Raw genomic sequence first — 16,414 nt, 5'->3', positions numbered from 1 at the left:
AATAATAATAATCTGTGTTGAAAAAATCAGCGCTCTATATTCAAAAACCAGGGAGGAAATAGTCGAGAGCGTTTGTATGGAGAAATCACCCGTCCTGTATCGTCTTAACCTGAACTTGCAGAGCGCGAATAATCCCCGTCCCGGTGCGGTCCCGCCGCCTCCTCTGGGACCAGTACCACAGCCTGCGCTACCCGGGCGGGTACTTCCCGCGCGACGACCTGCGCGCCAAGCACGACCCGCTCGACTGGCACGCCGACCATCTGCATACCAACTTCCGCGACATGTACCGCCGGTTGCGCGACCACGGCTTCTACCTCGAGGTCATGGGTGAGTACCGGCACAGTATAATAAAGAGTACTATCGTACAGTATGGCCACTACCGCTCCCCGCTGAAAGTGCCGCCGACGCCCTCTCGGTTACCTCACAGTTCCCGCCTGTCCAAAACGCGAACAGTCGACCAGTCATATTTCACTCATACAAGCATAGTACGCGTTCTCCTACAGGAGCTTAGATTGTGTGCTAGGAACGCGCCGCTTTCATATATTTGATCGCCAGTGTCCGAGGTGTGGTACCGGTACCGCCCTGCCGCCACCATGCGTGCCCGGCTGGCACGCCGACCTTTGCACGCTTTTGTCTAACGCTAGCGATAACTGGGGTCAACCTGCATAGTTTGTTTTGGAGGGAGATTAACTATTTCTGCAACTGACTACAATAAATTGTAACTATCTTTACACTAAAAAACGACTTCCATTACTTACTTTATTTTCTCGATAGGAGTATCCTGTAACATACTAGCGTTATTTGTTCCTTACCACGTGTAGTACATGCATTTGACCCTTTATTAATGATTCCTCACTCCTAGATTAATCAAGTTACTAAAATAACAACAATAAATTGTTTACATAAGACTAATAGCCTAACCCTAGTCAACAAGTCTCTCTCAAATTGATCTTGGTGCAAAGGATGGGCATTTTCATTCCATCATTCTATATCGTTACGCTACCACATTGACTTCTTATTCTTAGCATCATAAATTATACGCAGGAACCCCGCTGACATGCGTGGACACGTCTCTATACGGCGCCCTGCTGCTGGTGGACCCGGAAGACGAGTACTTCCCCGAGGAGATGGCAGCTCTCAAGAAGTCAGTCGACGCTGGACTCTCCTTAGTCGTGTTCGCTGACTGGTACAACGCGTCCTTGCTGCGACACGTCAAGTTTTATGACGAGAACACGCGTCAATGGTGAGTGAAACGAGGCTACAAGTACTTTTTCTTGAAATGGACTGCAAAGCGAACTTAAAAATTTCCCGAATAGTCAACTTGACTGTACTTAAAATTAAATATTTTATACCATGCACGAAATAAAGCATCAGATAATTATAAGAAATACAGGGACAAGCGTTGTTTTTAACTCGAATTTATATTTTAGAAATCAGATATAAATATATAAACTAAATCAGTTAACCGTGACGTCACTCAATTCGATTTCATATTAATTCCATATTATCAAGTCGTTCAAAATCGTTTTGACAGTTCTTATAAAGAAGCTGATTTGAACGGTGGGAATGAGTATACCGACAGATTTTAACTAACGCTTCTAGGGCCCATTTCGACTCAAAAAGTTCATATAAACATTGCTAGTTAAAGCCTTAGTTTTCGAGATATTAAAATATTTCAGTAATTCGCATGCTGAAAAATGTCCATGGTAACACGCCTTTATAATGTGACGTAACCATCCGCACAAGGATGCACACACGAAGTTTAAATGCGGTAATAGCAAACTTGCCTGCCAGTCCTAATAATTTTGTGAAACTTTTTGTTAATAGTTGAGTTTCAACAGCAAAGAGTTTTAATTATTTAGGATTATGTGTTAAGTACTTATGGCTGCCATAACTTAGCACTCGAACGTAACGATTGCTCTGTATGAACGTAGCTGTCCTCAAAATATCCTTAAAAGCTAGAATAATATTATCACTATTAGTTTGGTCTTATGTTTTACTACCTGTTCTCAACGATATGCAGACTTTTCTGGTCGTGTACGTTTACTGGCCTTTAATCAGTTAGGAAACGTTCTTGACATATTATGACAATAAAATCATAACCGATTGTCACCAAAGTCAAAATAATAAGTTATTATGCCGCAACATTATTGTAATAACCTAATAGCGGATATTCATTTTGTATATGGATTCTGTAACGGAAATGGACGCAGATCAGTTGCCGAATATAGGAGACGATTTCCTAATCGTCGCACTCCGCACCATACTACTTTTGCAAGTATTCATAGACAAATTCGTGAAAAGGGCTTAAAAGCGGGGCATGCAGAAAGAGCAATTAATTTAGACTTGCGTACAGAAAACCGGATCATGAATTTAATTGTCGAAGATCCCACGTTGTCTTCTAGAGCAGTAGCGAGAATTGTGAATGTGAACTACAGAGTTGTCTTACTTGTATGGAAAAGGTATGGCCTTCGTCCATATCACTACAGAAAAGTTCAAGGACTAATACCTGGTGATGGGCTAGCCAGGGTGGCTTACTGTCAAATAATACACCAAAAGCTTTTGGAAGATCCGGATTTTACAAGAAAAATACTATGGACAGATGAAGCCCTCTTTACCAGGGAAGGAATATTCAATTCGCATAATATGCATATGTGGCTTGAAGAAAATCCAAAGGCAAAGTGGGTACATTCTTACCAGCACAAATTTTCCATTAATTTGTGGGCTGGGATCATTGATAATGTTCTGATCGGCCCAATTGAGATTCCACCACGCTTGAATTCCGCAAATTATTTAAATTTTTTGAGGCATGAATTGAATGTTTTGCTAGAAGACATCGATTTGCAAACCAGACGCACTATGTGGTTTCAGCATGACGGCGCTCCACCCCACTTTGGCCGTGAAGTGCGAAATTGGTTGGATCAAGCATATCCTCGCCGCTGGATAGGACGTGGAAGTGAATCGGTAGCCTGGCCGGCCAGATCACCCGACCTCACCCCTTTAGACTTTTTTTTTGGGGAACATTAAAGGACAAGGTGTACGCAAGGCCGGTAAATACAAGAGAAGAATTATTGGCACGGATCATGACAGCTTCGGATGAAATAAGAAATAGTAATTTCTTATTACATCATCAAATCAGATTACGTTTAGCTCTTTGTGTTGCAAATGAAGGCTCGCATTTCGAAAATTTATTATAATAAAAAGTATGTGGTATTTAACCGTATTTTTTTCCTAACTCATAGTAGTCTAGTTATCTTGCGTTACGACTAATGTGTCGATTTTGAACTCAAATCTTGATAGTCGTACCAAGCTATAAGCTGGCAGTGATTTTGACAGCCCCGCCGGTGCAAATGATATTTCAAATAGGTATTCTATGAAACTATTACGTTTACACATGCGGGTCTGGTAAAATCTTTGCCAACTTATCTTGGACTGACTCTAATTGACAAAAAGGACATAGTTTTTAGTTATTTGTAAATTACAATAATCCCATTAATTAATAACAAAAAATACCAAATCCAACCTTTGGTAAAAATAATTTAAATTTCTTATTTTGATAAAATAGTAATACCAAAATTAAGTCATAGGTAAAAAATATCAACAAAACATTTTAATCCCGCCGTCTATCTATTATAACTGGATGCTAGATGAGGTCCTTTTATTGAACTTACATAGTCTCATTTTTTCTTATGTACCATCCCGACCAAACTACGTAGGTTCTTGTCTGCTGTCAGGAACATTCTACATACTCCAAACGTATTTTTAATTTCGTCGTATTGTCTAAGTCTATGGATCACACTAATATGGCGGCGAAAGTCGACGTTTGTTGTCTTAAACGCTTGAACTCGTAAAAAATCAAGTGTCATACTGAAGTTCACTCGTCTCTTATCTCGTATCTTGTCGGAGCCGTTCGTGAAGTGTATAGTTTTCTTTATCACTCCTTAGACTTAGGATTTGTTCACAAGGAAGACCATCGTTAATTGATTTTTTTGTTCCAGAAATTAACTAAGTTAAAATGTCGGTATTGGACCAATGTTGATATAACAATATTTACTTGTAATGTCACCAGGAAGCTGTTGTAAAAGTCTGTCGGTATACTCGTTCCCACCGTATTTCCCCGCTGTACTTAGGTAATTTATGTCTTTTTAACATGACATTGTATAGGGAAAGCGTTAAAATTCAAGTCCCTGTACTAAAAACAATAAAATTGTATCAACCTAGTAACACCTCCTTGTATGGAGCTATGATGTGTGTATGTATTGTGTATACAGGTGGCGCTGGGTGACCGCGTGTTCGAGGGCTCGTTCAAGCTGGGCGGGCACGCCATGTACTACGCGAGCGGCACGCACATCCACAGCTTCCCCGAGCACGGCGTGCTCGTCACGGCGCCGCTCGCGGACCAGGGCCAGCAGGTACCACTCTTCCCATCTAAATTACCTACTAAGGAGTTCCAAGAACAAGTTTATCAAATATATTGTTCACATAATAGAGATGGTGTTGATACCGCTGTACTGTCAGTTATATACAGCGTGTTTTTATTGATTTCCGTTAACTTCAAGGGAAGGTTCTTTAGGTGAATTATAATTAATTTCTCTAAGAAACTACTGTTATCGAGTTATTCTAAAATTAATTTAATGACTCAATAAGTGTAGTACGGCCTTTATAACTTCTTAGTATTATTTCCCATATAACCATAATCGGTCGCCGTTCCTACGCAAATCCTCCTATTTTGTGTACACACAGGTCTTCGGGTCTCAATGCTTAGTCGCAGTACGGTCGACGTTTAGTCGCGGCGACCCAAATGGGGACGATTGGTAACAGGCACAAATGGTCACAGAAGTGACAGAAGTGTGCACTACGCGTGCACACATTGTTACCGTTTGGCGACTACTTTCCCAAAATCATTCGTTCATTTCATTCTTTTCAAATGGCGACTGTCAGAGACGTCAAAGTAAAAAAGAAATAAAATCATTTGACATTAAAATGTAATGGCGTAAGAATTTGTTAAAGATAAAATATTGTTTGCATTTGTAATATAATGTGGACTAATTACCATGGCCAATTAAATTGCTCGAGTGATTTCATAAAATAAGTCTAAATTTATCAACGCGCCATCAATTTACCTCAGTTTAACCAGTAATAATATTATTGACTACTCGGTGTTTGCGTGTTATGTATATTAATTGGTGAAGTTTTAGTGCTCCGGTGCATATACTATACTGAAATAATAAAAATAATGCCTAGAAAACCAATAAAGTTGTTAAAATATGGATTAAGACGGTAATATTCCATGTAAAAAACAGTCGCCAAACGGTCACCAAACGGTCGACAAACGGTCGCAAAATGGTCGCAGCGTACACGCGTGACTGAAAGCAGTGAATATTTATTATATTTTCAAAATGGCTTCATGTATTATTTTTTTCCAGGTATCCTCAAACTTTATAAACAATTAAATATGCCGTCGTACTCAGTTGCCCTCACTAAAGAAGATTAAAAAAAATTGTAACGTGCGTACCGAGCTGCTGGGTTGTAAAGGATCGGGGATCATATTATTATGGTCTTCTATAGAGCAACTAGTATTTTGCGGCATTTCACAATTGACACTTGTTGAAGTAGTCGTCATTAATATTACTATCAACATTAATTTCAGCGATCTGTACTTCTTAAGTCAAGATTTTTGTATAGATAAGTGTCTACAAATTTGTAATGTTAAAGAGACATAAATAAAACGTAGTAGAGTAAATAATGTGGTTTTTTTTTTGTAACCCAAACAAAATACTTGTAGATACGAGTGCGGAAAAGAGGAAAATCGATACGAGTAGCGATAAATTAATACACGAACGAAGGGAGTGTTTTACTTCGACACGAGTTGTGAATGTCCTTTTCGCACGTGTATCGTACGACGATTTTCAGTACCTAAATCTAAGCTAAGAGTTTCGACCAGACAAGAAATGAATCATTGCTTAATTTGCTCGCACTACTGCTTTAGAAAAAGCAGCATCTGTACTGAAGAAAAAACTAACACTGCGCAACAGAAATTCTATTAATATCACAGTAAATACTCTATTTCATTTGATTCCTACTTTTATTGTGTAAAGCAACACTACACTTCATTTTTATCAATAAGAATTAAAAATTATATATTTAATACATTAAGTAACTATAAAGTGCTTATCTATTTGTATTATCATTATGCACTTTTCTTAACTTTCCCACATTTCTATAAAATGTCGAAGAGTGCTTAAATGGTCGTCGTCATTTATTATTATTTAATTCGCTCATATTTAAATGATTCAAAGCAACCAGTCCACAACTTCACAAGACAGTTTGAGAAACCTTCGTATTTCAGATTGTCATTTGCGGATACAGTGGTTTAGGAGCAGTTCGGTAATCAGACCTACACAATATGTGTGTACAAATTCTGTCAATGTCACTGTCAGAAACCGTTCTGACAGTGACAATGACAGCCACAAATTCGTCCACGTGTTGTTACCGTTATGTGTGCAAACGTCGACTAATAAAGTGTCGTTAAAAGTCATTGTATGTTATTTTCTTTTGTATATTTGTTTCATACACAATCATTTTGTTAATGAATAAATAACTATGAACTATGATTCTGACAGTGACATTGACAGCCAAAAATTCGTACACATTTTGTTACCGTAACGAGTGCACACGACGACTACATTTTGTTATTGTATCAATACGGTCGCATTGTTTGCACGACGTTACCACGCGTTATGTCACATTTGACAGTTAGTTACTGATTTGAAGATTTTGCGACTGAAATGGTTGTATGGGTTATTACTAGCTTTTGCCCGCAGCTTCGCTCGCGTTAGAAAGAGACAAAAAGTAGCCTATCTATGTCACTTTCCATCCCTTCAACTTCTACTTAAAAAATCACATCAATTCGTCGCTCCGTTTTGCCGTGAAAGACGGACAAACAAACAGACACACACACTTTCCCTTTATAATCTGAAGTATGGATGACATGTGGCGTCAATTATTTGAACTTGAAGGGCCTCTCACACTGATTAATTAACTTATTTCGTATGAAAACGATGAAAAAATGTTTTTTCCCAAAAACTTAATACCAGGAGGTTCCTGATAATGAACCAAACGACGTGTCGAATTTAACGAGAAAAAAAAACACGGTGTAGAAATGAGTTGTCTGGTTCCAGATAATGTCCGGCGATAAGCCGGGGGAGGGCGGGACGGCGAGCGCGCGCACGGTGGACGTGCCTATTCTGGGCCTGCTGCAGACCGACGGGCCCACCAAGGACTACACCAACCACACCGTCGACACCATGCCTAAGGTACTGTCACAGTGTAAGGACGACTCAGTAGTTACTCTCCTGCAGCGGCGACGCGGAAAGTACCTACTGCGTTCGAAAGCACGTGGTTGAACAAAATAACTACTAATGTTACTCGACATCGTCCAAAGTAAGATGTTGTTATTTAATACTATTAACTATAAGCATTAGTGTAATAATACCACATTATATCAGTCAGAAAAAAAATCATAATGAAATGAAATGAAATGTTTATTGTCAGACTGTGAGTTAGGTACAACGGTCTTAAAGATATGTCAGGGTGGTATCATCACAATCACCGCGATGCGGCGCACAATATTATTAATACTAAAGCTAATCTTACAGCTAAATACTTATATTAATGTCCAGGCTATTACATTTAGTGCGAATAAAATAATTGGGTAATTGATACAATTCTCAAAAAAAAAATATTAATAATTAAATAATGAATTATATTTAGATATTCTATATTATGCTAGTCAATTGTCAAAGGAATGAAATGATCACTTATCTTATAGTAAGCCTTATCTAAGCACCGTTTATAAAGTTTTCGTCCGAATTCAGGTTGCTCTAGTATTTTGATTTCATTGGGCAAGTGGTTAAACGTGTGAACAGACATATAAAATACACTCTTCCTAAAGTAAGCGGTTTTGTGCTCATCCGGATAGCATAAATTGAAACCATGGAGTTTGGACGTTATTCGCGGGTTACTTTTCTGTATTTTAAACTTATGTAAATTTTATTTCACGTATAAACAGATTTCATAGACATATAAAGAGGGGACTGTGAGTACTTGCAATTCATTAAACAATGGTAGGCATGAGTCTCTACTTCGGGCGTTAAATATGGCTCTTATACATTTTTTTTGTAGCTTAAAATAGACTTTGTTGATGTCCTTACAATTACCCCACAGGATGATTCCATAGCGTAGGTTCGACATTATATGACCGTGAAACGCCGATACTGCTGCTTGTCGAGAAGCAATATTCCTCAATTTACGCAAGGCGAAGATAAACCTGGTTAGTTTTTTAATTAAAAATTCATAAATAAATAAATATTATAGGAAATTCTTACACAGATCGACTGAGTCCCGCGGTAAGCTCAAAAAGGCTTGTGTTGCAGGTACAGACAACGATATATATATATATATATATATATATAATATACAAATACTTATATACATAGAAAACATCCATGACTCAGGAACAAATATCTGTGCTCATCACACAAATCAATGCCCTTACGGGGATTCGAACCCAGGACCGCGGCTTAGCAGGGAGGGTCACTACCGACTGAGCCAGACCGGTCGTCATCCAAATCCGCTTGCGTTTTTTTGCGTTGCGTACGTACACGACGCGGTTGTGTGCACACTGCGCGGCGTACGTTTGTTTAAGCGTTATTACTGGTTTATACTGTGGTACTGTATGGCAACGTCCGGTTGTGTTAACGCTGGGAATAGTGGTTCACTAATCCTAAAAGTAGAGAGCTCGGTCCGACTTGATAAAATATCACACATTCGGACATAGCTTTCGTTGGTAAGCCTAAGCTGTTATTTATTAATATGTAATAGGCTAGTTTCCTATACTCAAAAAGCTGATTTGACTAGTAGGAAACTAGCCTATTGTCTGTTTGACGACAAGTGTAATATATTGGCAGGCGGGTCGGCTGGTGGTGTACGGGGACTCATCGTGCCTGGAAGGCGGCGCGGCGCGCTCCTGCCACTGGCTGCTCTGGCCGCTCTGCAGTACGCGCTCGCCGCGCACCTGCCCCCCGCGCTCCGTGACGCAGCCGCGCCGCGCACGCGACAGCGCGATGTGCACATAATACCATCTGGTGAGTTGACTAGAGGTGCACATAATACCCTCCTTTGTGTCTATTGGTAGCGGGGATCGTGACTAGACGGCGGTAATGCGTCCTATGTACACCTGACATGCACAAATTACCCTCTCATGACAGTCATGTCATGACTAAAACCGAACCCACTAAACGGGTGCCCTTGAGATACTCGCAAGACGTTGACGCTGATAGCCAACGCGCCGTTGTTTCTTTATAGCTAGAAAGCTTTTTAGAATAATTTTTGGGTAACCGCGAGAGATGTGGTAGCGTAGCGTGGCTGTCCCTGTTTTACCTGAAACCTGAGTGTACTTCTCTGTAGATCGAGCGTTTTGGTATCAGGCTAAATAGGTCTATAAAAGTATCTATGTCGATTTCTCGTTGGTAAGAAAAACAGCCCACATAATTCTCAACATTTGGAACCATTTCTAACTTTCAGATTTGCCGAAACGCGCCAAAGGCGGGCGTCTGCACGCATACTCTCGCGTGCTGGCCGCTGACGAGAGCGGGCCGCGGCCGGCGCCGGAGTGCCCGCGGTTGGCGCCGCTGCCCGCGCGCGCCGTGCACGCGCCGCCCGCCGCGCGCACGCTCGCGCCCCGCCATCCGCCCACCGACCCGAGAACCATCGGTACGTGATTATGTGTGTGATAGCGCCTACCCTAGACTGGGCATCGTCATAGTGCGTAGATGACACGGACTATAGTATAGGTATCGGTAATTTCTCTGACAATTGTTGAAAGTGCCTACTATACTTCGTTTCTTTTAAGATTAGAATTATCTGTCAAACGGGTAAACAAAGAAGCAGTGGTCGTAGACCTTCCTTCTTCGATTTCGGCCGATACCACTGATACATAAGTTCCAAGAAATCAGTGGTATCGGCCGAAATCGAAGAAGGAAGGTCTACGACCACTGCTTCTTTGTTTACCCGTTTGACAGATAATTCTAATCTTAAAATAAACGAAGTATAGGTTATAAGTAATGCGTCTTTGTACTGACATGATCATACCTATTCTATGGCAAAATGATGTTAAAAGACGTTGGTCTTCATCTAGGTATATCATTGCCTCAGTATAAAGTAGCACTTGTTTATGTGTACAAATATATACAATAGGTATATTTCCATCAACAGTGGGTGGTTCAGAGACGGAGGGCACTGAGCCGGCGGCGCGGGCGTGGCGCGGCGCGGGGGCGACGGCGGCGCGCGGCGGCTCCGCGCCCGGCGCGCCCGCGCCGCCCACGCTGGCCAGCCGCGCGCTCACGCTGCTCGCCCTCGCCGCCCTAGTATACTGCCTCACCGCCGCCTGGAAGCGCTGCGGCCGCAAGCTCCGCCGCCGCAGACTCCTCTCCTTGGCCACCTAGCACAGCCACGACGATAACAAAGATGCGGAATAGTTCAATAGGCGCACTCCTGACTGACGGCGCACCCGTCTCGTTGACGTTGAAAAACGATGGACGAGTGAATCATATGTACATATTTAATAAATTGTGATGTACTTACATTATATCGGTCACTTTAAAGTGAAGTGTTAATAATAAACAGACAATGTCAAATATTTGTAATAGAGGAAACTCGCTATTGCGCTAACGCCCGGTCTATTGTCGGTGCTACTGGATTGTCTTTCGGTGATGGGACCAAACTTGGAGGAACTTACGAGTGAGTTGTTATAATAGACTTCTGTGATTTTAGAAGTGTCGGAACCCTTAAGGTGTAGATAGATAATTTTTTGTACCAATATTTTTGCCGTGTACTGGTTAATAGTTTAATAAACTGTTGACGTTATTGGTGTTAAAATGTAGATATACTATATGTATAAGATTATTAGACAATTGTAATACTCTAGATAATATTTATTGAAATATTTGTTACTAGCTCGCAGTAGTGTAACAGGCAAAAATCATTAAATCATAATGAGGTTCGAAAAAATGTTTGTATAAAAAAGGACTGTACAAGTTTTTAAAGGGTAGGCAACCTCTGGTGTTTTCGTAATAGTCCGAATTTATGAAGTCGTCTGGGCCGATATAGAAAATTCGTTTTTATTGGTATAGCAACGCAACGGCAACACTCGTCTAGCTGCTGGTTAAACATTGTGGATATTTTATTCACATGGATCTTAAAAGAAAAAAGATATGTTAACCTAATTCACGTCAGAGCCTACAGTTATTATCCTTTTTAACCGCCTTCCAAATCTCAAAGGAAGGGGTTTTCAATTCGTCTGTATTATTTTTTTTTTATTTTTTTTTATGTTTGTTCCTCGATATCTCCGTCGTTACTGGCCCGATTTTGAATTTTTTTTTTTTGATTGAATGTATATGCATACAGATTGGTCCCATTTTTCTCAGAACCCAGTTCTGATGATGGGATCCTGGAGAAATCGAGGGAACTCTTCAAATCTGAAAGGCATATGGTGATTTTTGTGTTTTTAAAGGAACAGTATGCATTTACGTACGGAACAGTGACATTTGGTGCAGTGGAACTCCTGATGATGGTCAGAATGGAACTCCTCAAATCTGAACGGCACACTTATAGTGACTTTGGTATTTTTATAAGAACAGCATTCAATTACGTCCAGAACAGTGACATTTGGTGCAGTGGAACTGCTGATGAAGAGTGAGCCGCCCCTGGTTAGAGTTCCGTTCTGATAATCATTCTCATCTGTAAGTACTTCAGAATCATCCAGATTTCAAAAATGGTTCAGAAATCACGGAGATATCGAATAACAAACATTAAAAAATATACAGACGAAGTGATAACATAATCCAACATTTGAAAGTATTTATCACCAGAACCCCAAAGGAAGGCGGTTTTTTTTTTTCTTAAAAATTATTCTTTGTGAGAACACCAGAGGGATGCCTATAACACACCTTGTTATACCTGATAACGCCTCTGCAATATGCTAAAGGATCCCTAGCCGTGCCATGTCGATAGTAGGCTCTGGCCCTTATTCTTTTTTTTTTTAAAGTTACACCTTCATGAGTTTTAGATATACTCGTTACTCTCGTTAGTAGGTAATATTGTCCATAAATTCCCTGTAACACAATAGGCAATTTGCCTGTACTTAAAATAAAATATTTTATACCATGCACGAAATAAAACATCAGATAATTATAAGAAAAACAGAGACAGAAGTTATTTTTAACTCCAATTTATATTTTATAAATCAGATGGAAATATATAAAGTAAAAGTAAATCAGCTGACCGTGACATCACTCAATACGATTTCATATTAATTCCATATTAGCAAGTCGTTCAAAATTATTTTGACAGTTTTTAAAAAGAAGCTGATTTGACTAGGAGGAAAGTAGCCTATTATTTAGTTTAGCTTTTTGTTCAAAAAAGAGCTAAGTGAAAAAATACGGTACGAGAGCCTAGTGCCCTAGTTTGTGTCCTCAAAGGCTACTTTTCGTCTACACCTGGAATAGCATATAATTTATGTTAATAATTTTTGTTATGCTACTTACAAATTATTTTAATATTGATAGATACCATTTGCCATACGTGCGGTAAAACCATGGTAAAACAGGTTTATATGATTCTAAACTTCGTCAAATGGACGCAAACTAGCGGTAAACAGAAACCAGCACACTGACACTATATGTTGTATAACCAAAGATTCATTTATTTTATTGTGTATGACTACTACTTTAAATGAAATCAACCCCATTTTATTGGCTCTTTACTGCCATTAACCCATTCATTGCCGGCGCCTCATATTTTTAATCATCACGCAGTGCCGCCGCCTTCTACGCGACGACGCGAATTCGCGTCCACGGCATCACGTTAACATTTCAACGGACGCGAATTCGCGTCTGCGGCATTAGGTTATATATCACACTTGAAGGACGCGAATTCGCGTCTCCGGCATTAGGTTATTTCACACTTGAAGGACGCGAATTTGCGTCCTCGGCATCACGTTTACGCATACACAGGACGCGAATTCGCGTCTTCGGCATCCGAGATAAGAATTATGAAAATTACAAATGCACTGAATCCAGAAACCAGCGACGGTATAATATTATCCCATTCAAATCAACTGTACTTAAAAGCTGATACGAAAATGTTATTTTATTTATGAAGGATCCCATTCATTGTCGACGCCTCATATTTTTAATCATCACGCAGTGCCGCCGCCTTCTACGCGACGACGCGAATTCGCGTCCACGGCATCACGTTAACATTTCAACGGACGCGAATTCGCGTCCGCGGCTTTAGGTTATATATCACACTTGAAGGACGCGAATTCGCGTCTGCGGCATTAGGTTATTTCACACTTGAAGGACGCGAATTGCGTCCTCGGCATCACGTTTACGCATGCACACTTGCACAGGACGCGAATTCGCGTCTTCGGCATCCGAGATAAGAATTATGAAAATTACAAATGCACTGAATCCAGAAACCAGCGACGGTATAATATTATCCTTCATAAATAAAATAACATTTTCGTATCAGCTTTTAAGTACAGTTGATTTCTAGCAAAAAAAAAAACAAATAACTCGTGGACGCGAATTTGCGTCCTCGGCATCACGTTTACGCATACACAGGACGCGAATTCGCGTCTTCGGCATTGAATGGGTTAATGAGCATCGGGTTACTTTTTCTACAAAACCTGTTCGTTGAAGTTATACATATATATACACGGTGTTTCCGGTATCACTCAAAACCTCAGACACCCCAACTGATTTTTATTTTTTTAAACTCATCTAGAGTATTCATCTTTTAATCTAATCGTTACTTTTTTTTTAATTAAATTTTTAATTTTCTGTACAGCTCTACTTGACTTTTAGCTCTACACTCAATAAAATAATTGCTAACTACCATCATAAACCATAAGACTATTTATTTGTGTACGTTACTGCAACGACATAAGGTTTACCAATAGACAGCTAAGATGTCACTGTAAAACACTTTAAAGCTTTGTCACAGTAAACTTTAAATTGGACAGGTAATCGCAGTAAGCAAATAAACTCAATATTCAAAATGACAAGGTTGTAATTAGGTACGAGTTTAATTTGTTATGACTTATGATAAACATTAAGATTAAACTGACAAACAACGTCAAACTAGTAGCGGAAAAAATAATCGTCCAAGTAACCAGCCAGTATTAATACCCCTAAATACTGAAAAAAGGTAAACAACCTCTAGCCATGCGATATACACAATGTTGTATTACGAGTACAATAGAATGGGCACGTAAAAAATAACTAATAATACTAATTTAAATAAAAATATTACCCCCATCAAGATATAGCTCAATCGATTCTACTCTCGATTCTGAACAAACTGTTTTCAGGTTTTTAGTGTTAAGTGAAACACGGTGTATTATGTGTGGGAATGAGTTATTTATACTATTACATTTGTGGCATTTTTTATACATACATTTTAAATGTAAAACTGTAGTTTTATTAAAATTGCGTATATTTTCCCGTTTGAAACTGGATTAGTTACGAATCCCTCCCATTGATGTTTTTACTTATTGTAAAATACACGACTCACATGACAAGAACAGTGTTAGTTAAGTCCTACCCTATACTTCAAAGATAATTATTCTGTTTTAAATATACTTGAGATAAATAAAATAATTGGGTAACGGCTAATAGAATAGTAGGTACTACCTACTTATCTCAATTAAAAAAATAAAACAAAACCATTTCTACTTGTTACATTTAGCTGTTATTATCTGGTTATTATATTATATTCCTTTTTTGTATGAAGTCCTTAGTCTGGACGAGATAAACTTTAAAAATTAAAAAACAATACAATACATACTTGTTATGGAGAATTTTTGACCAAAAGCTGCACTTTTGGATGGAAGCAAGCCGCTTTGCATGGTAATAGTAGACATCATAGTAAACGATTTTTTCCGAGGATATCGAAATTTCATCCCTTAGGAAACCGAGCGTAGCGAGGTGTTTTATGAAAATGAAAAAAATTCTATATTTTTATTGTATAGTCCGATTTTGACAAAACGTATCTCAAATGAAAGGTATTGCTTTATGTAATTTAAAAAAAAAATATTATAAAAAAAGTAAGAAAAAAAAAAAAAGTAAATTTATGTCTCGCACTGAATAACTTCAAAGAATGACAGACAAAATGTACAATGTCGATATATGAGTTTTTTTAAATCAAAGACAGATAAATTCATAGTTGAAAACTAAAGACCGCATCGAAATCGGATTAGCATTTTTTAAGATACAAGTTGCCAAAGTTGGGAACATTTGCTCTATGTGGCCACTTCGAAATTCCTTTGCCAGAAAGTCAGAAACAATATATTTTTCTTACACAGAAAAGTACATAGTGACAGTACAACTCAAAATAAAATAAAAAAATCCGAGGATATCATAAATTCATCCCTTAGGACGACGAGCGTAGCGAGGTCTGTTACGAAAACCGAAAAAAAAATCTAATTTTTTTGTACGTCGTCCGATTTTGACAAAACATATTTCAATTAAAAGGTATTGCTTTATGTAACTCAAAAAAAAATATTGAAAAAAATTGAAAAAAATGTAAGATTTTTTTTTAAAAAACTTAAATTTTCGTATCACACTGAATAACAGCAAAGAACGGTAGACACCATGTATAATATCGAAATATGATTTTTTAAAATTAAAGACAAATAGATTCATGATTATAAACTAAAAACCGAATCGAAATCGGAACAGTACTTTTTAAGATACGAGTTGTCAAAATTAGCTTAGTTTGTTTATATGGTCGCTTATAAATTCCTTAGCTAGAAAGTCAGAAACATTATATTGGGTTGGTAAGAAAGTAATGAGCGATCGATTGAATTCTATATAAAATTTTTGAGAGAGTTCTAGAATCTTCTATGGTCGAAAGTATATAAAGGGCGAGTCGCACAGTTTCTCGTCAGTCATTCACTAGCTGTCGCCGAGCTAATATAAGGAAGAAAATGGACGAATTAAAAGTGCATGTAAGGCATTGCTTACTATATGAATTTCAGTCTGGCCATTCAGCCGCCGAAGCAGTGCGTAATATATGTCAGCGTGTTGCTCCTGAAGTTGTGTCTGAGGCCACGGCGAAACGATGGTTCCAGCGGTTTCGTAGTGGCGATTTTTCATTATCAGATCAACCTAAGTCTGGTCGACCGGTGAAGATTGATGTAGCCAAATTAAAAACCTTAATTGAAGGAGATCCGAGGCTAACAAGTCGTACTCTTGCTACCGAGTTAGGCTGCTCTCATGTCACCATAGAAACACATTTACACGAGTTGGGAAAAAACTACAAATACAGTGTTTGGATACCGCACGAACTT

The 16,414-nt window shown here is 38.9% G+C and overlaps 1 protein-coding gene across 1 annotated transcript in view; it reads left to right on the top strand.

The window, feature by feature from the left end:
• The window catches only part of LOC125240479 (membrane-bound transcription factor site-1 protease), a 29,255-nt gene extending 17,822 nt beyond the window's left edge, over positions 1–11,433 (top strand). The window contains 8 exon segments of the mRNA XM_048148373.1: positions 122–327; positions 1,045–1,243; positions 4,265–4,412; positions 7,182–7,316; positions 8,970–9,039; positions 9,042–9,146; positions 9,586–9,774; positions 10,276–11,433. Coding sequence (XP_048004330.1) covers positions 122–327; positions 1,045–1,243; positions 4,265–4,412; positions 7,182–7,316; positions 8,970–9,039; positions 9,042–9,146; positions 9,586–9,774; positions 10,276–10,505 — 1,282 coding nt within the window. The 3' untranslated portion in view covers positions 10,506–11,433.
• The last annotated feature ends 4,981 nt before the right edge of the window (positions 11,434–16,414 follow it).

Source organism: Leguminivora glycinivorella, chromosome Z (genome assembly GCF_023078275.1).
Source record: "Leguminivora glycinivorella isolate SPB_JAAS2020 chromosome Z, LegGlyc_1.1, whole genome shotgun sequence".
NCBI lineage: Eukaryota > Metazoa > Arthropoda > Insecta > Lepidoptera > Tortricidae > Leguminivora > Leguminivora glycinivorella.
Note: the sequence above shows the minus strand (reverse complement) of the source record. Positions and strands in the feature narration are given on the sequence as shown.